This window comes from Sprattus sprattus (genome assembly GCF_963457725.1).
Source record: "Sprattus sprattus genome assembly, chromosome: 13".
In the NCBI taxonomy this organism is placed as follows: domain Eukaryota; kingdom Metazoa; phylum Chordata; class Actinopteri; order Clupeiformes; family Clupeidae; genus Sprattus; species Sprattus sprattus.
The window spans coordinates 7431724-7435517 of NC_137911.1; the positions used below are offsets into that span (position 1 = coordinate 7431724).

Sequence of the window (3794 nt, forward strand, 5' to 3'; positions counted from 1 at the left end):
GACGGCAGCAGAGGACATCGCCACGTCTACCCTCACGCCTGAGAGCGTGCAGGGATTTGGGGGCATGGAAATCGGCACCCAAGCCAGTGCACCAGCTGACCAAACCCAAGGTACATAAATAAAGTCCACATACACAGAGATGAGTTTACAAGATTTACAATAATACTGGCATTAAATAAATGCAACAAAGCCATACAATAAATCAAATGTCACGCAGCTTCAATTAACCTGAATCATTTGGGTCAATTGTGTACGCTAGATGTATGCCTAGTTTTTAAATGTCTTGGATACGGATATCACAATGATTTCCTCATGTGGTAAATACTTTATTTTCCTTGTAATTATATATGGCTTGCCAAACAATTGGTGTAAATCTCTCGTGAAGACGACAGAAGTAAAGTGTAGCCTACAGGTCCTATACTGTGCGGGCAAGCACATGCGCCCTTAAAATAGCGTTCTGAATACGCGTTACAGACTTTAGACATTGCGCCTCACATTAGACCAGCTTTTTTTTGGTCAATGGCGCACGGCGCACGGCGTTGTATTTGAAACTGCAAAATACCACTTGCGCCAGAGAAACGCCTTCTCTGTTCCGCCCCCGCCCATGTCGACGCAAGTTCATTTCGAAGCGCGCCTCTGGAGGGAAAATCGCGCTGTGCGCCGGGTGCAAGATAGGAATGATACATGCGTCGGTGACAATGTCAATTGCGCTGGGTGCAAGATAGGGCCCTATAACTTCAGTTTTATAATGGATTAACATGACAACGCAAACGTTTGCCGATAACACCGTAACACCGTTACGATACATTACATGTGTCTTCTTTTGTTAACTGTTTACAAGTGATACACGGCTGTTACTCTTGATAGTAATTTATCAGTTCATAAAATAGCAACTTAATCTGCGGATTCGTGGCATTCATACACTGAGGACACATGCGTTTCTCTAAACTCAAACAATTGCCATACATTAAGCGGCCTGACAAAGAAAAAAAAGACAAATGATTTAATTTGAGACTTTAAAGGCTACAACTTTAATGTTTTATTTGGAATGTACAATTGGTTACCATTTGGGGCTCTATTGGTTGCATTTCATGTCCTTTCATAGAAATACACAACATTATGTGGTGGGGATGGGGTTCCGATCATACATTTGACTCTTGTTCTTGGTGTGCCAAACTTTTTTTTACTGAAAATACATATTTTCCATTTTCCCTAATTCGATCTGAATACAGAACAAGTATCTGCCTAAAACCAACCCGAGGACCTGACCCAGGAGTAGAGATAATGCGCTGTACTTCTGAGATCTCTATTCATGAGCTCAGTGTGTTGGTATGTTTCAGGGGGAGAATAAACACGGAACATGTATCATTCATGTGGGTTTGGGTACCGGCTTATGTGTACACATTACAGGCTTTCAGGCTCGCTTTCTTCTTCAGGCCGCTTTTGAAGTCAGCCCGCCCCACCACCACCACCACCACCACCCCCACCACACGCTGCCTTTATGGGGAGAGTTAATAGAGAGAAGCGTGAGGACCAGAGAGGCTAACGTTAGCTTCATGTCAGAAAAGGTTGGGGAGTTGTGTGGGTGCGGTGCGTGCGTGTGTGTGTGTGTGTGTGTGTGTGTGATGGTTGGTATGAGGGAGGCCCCTGGTGAGCCGTAGCCCTTTCTCCATGGGTATGTTCTGTTCTCAGCAGTAGGGCTCTGGTGTTGTGATGCAGGGGCTTCAGGCTGGTGTGTGTGTGTGTGTGTGTGTGTGTGTGTGTGTGAGTGTGAAGGAGGCATCAGGGTGTGTTCAGGTTCAGAGCATATATAGGGACTTTCAAAGACAGGCACGGTCCACCCAGCACGTCCAGCCCCCCCTCCCTCCCCTCAGTCTCACCCTCTCAGTACTGCTCTTCAAACAGCCTCCCGGGTAACACAGGAGGCTGCGCCAAAGCGCTTTTAATTGGTGCTGTTAATAATGTCTGTGTGTGTGTGTGTGTGTGTGTGTGTGTGTGTGGAGCTCTCTCTGTTCCCATCCTTTCCTTCTCCCTTACCAGAAGACTCTTCCATCTTCTTTGTCTCGGCTGTCTTTCTAGTCTGCAGTGTTTTTCTGTCGCAGAGACATACCCTCCCTCCCACTTAAACAAACTAATTTGCTCTTCATCTCTCTCTCTCTCTCTCTCTCTCTCTCTCTCTCTCTCTCTCTCTCTCTCTCTCTCTCTCTCTCTCTCTCTCTCTCTCTCTCTCTCTCTCTCTCTCTCTCTCTCTCTCTCTCTCTCTCTCTCTCTCTCCTTTACAGCAGGATGCGGTACTTGAGGGCCCGCGGGACCCTGTTGATGACGAGACGTCCGTCGTAGCTGAGCGAGGCGAAGAGCCAGGGGTCTGCGGACGACCACTCCAGCGCGTACACGCTGTCCTCGTGCTCCTCGTACGTGGCGATGATGCTGTCCTGCAGTGGCTCTCTGTTTCTGCCAAAACCACACAAAAAAACTAAAATCACACACTATAACAACCCTCCACTGTCAATCACCCGCTGTCGCTTGGCAACGTTCTGCCTGCTTTTAGGGGCTTGTTTGTGAGTTTGGGCTTACTGGCCAGCCAGCTGAGACACACACACACACACACACACACACACACACACACACACACACACACAGGGACGCTGGAAGTGGGGGGTGTGTTTGTGTGTGCGAGTGAGAGTGTACTGATGGCTGTTACCTACATGTAGTCCCTCTGTGTGTGTGTGCTCCGTCTCAGTACCAGGCAGCAGCACACACACACACACACACACACACACACACACTGCTGCGGTCAGTCAGTCTGCAGGTGTCTTTGTGGGGGTGCTGGATGCGGGAGCTGCATGTCTAGAGGCTTTGGAGGGGTGCCACAGTCACAGCTGTTCCCTACTCTGCCACCACACACAGGGACTGGTGTGAAAATGTGCACTCTTTACTGCTCATTAACAAACACTAGCAGCAGTAGCTGTAAACGAGAGGGGGGAAGACTGGAGGGAGAGGTAAAAACAGAGAGAGAGAGAGACAGAACAGATGCCAAGAAAGAGGGAGGAAAAGGGTGAGATACAGAGAGAAACAGAAACAAAAGTAAGAGCGGACTGACAGACACAGAGATGCAGGGAAAGAGAGAATGGAGAATCAGAGAGCGGAACACACTGTGTATCAACAAACATCAAAGAGGAAGAAAATACAGGTAGAAAGAGAGGGAGAGAGAGAGATGAAGAAACAGGGAGAGGAGAGGAGTGGGACAGAGAGAGAGAGAGGAAGAAACAGGGAGAGGAGAGGAGTGGGACAGAGAGAGAGAGAGGAAGAAACAGGGAGAGGAGAGGAGTATGACAGAGAGAGAGAGATAAAGAAAGAGGGAGATGAGAGGAGTGTAACAGAGAGAGAAAGATGAAGAAACCGGGATATGAGAGGAGTGTGCCAGAGAGAGAGATGAAGAAAGAGGGAGATGAGAGGAGTGTAACAGAGAGAGAGAGATTGAAGAACAGGGAGATGAGAGGAGTGTAACAGAGAGAGAGATGAAGAAAGAGGGAGATGAGAGGAGTGTAACAGAGAGAGAGAGATTGAAGAACAGGGAGATGAGAGGAGTGTAACAGAGAGAGAGATGAAGAAAGAGGGAGATGAGAGGAGTGTAACAGAGAGAGAGAGATTGAAGAACAGGGAGATGAGAGGAGTGTAACAGAGAGAGAGAGATTGAAGAACAGGGAGATGAGAGGAGTGTAACAGAGAGAGAGAGATTGAAGAACAGGGAGATGAGAGGAGTGTAACAGAGAGAGAGAGATTGAAGAACAGGG

At 47.9% G+C, this 3794-nt stretch overlaps 1 protein-coding gene across 1 annotated transcript in view; it reads right to left on the minus strand.

Moving 5' to 3' along the window:
- Positions 1-2276: 2276 nt before the first annotated feature.
- Positions 2277-3794, minus strand: part of eipr1 (EARP complex and GARP complex interacting protein 1) — a gene marked incomplete at its 3' end in the record, with an annotated part of 33699 nt that continues 32181 nt past the window's right edge. The window contains exon 9 of the mRNA XM_080850022.1: positions 2277-2451. Coding sequence (XP_080706148.1) covers positions 2277-2451 — 175 coding nt within the window. The remainder of the gene's footprint in view (positions 2452-3794) is intronic.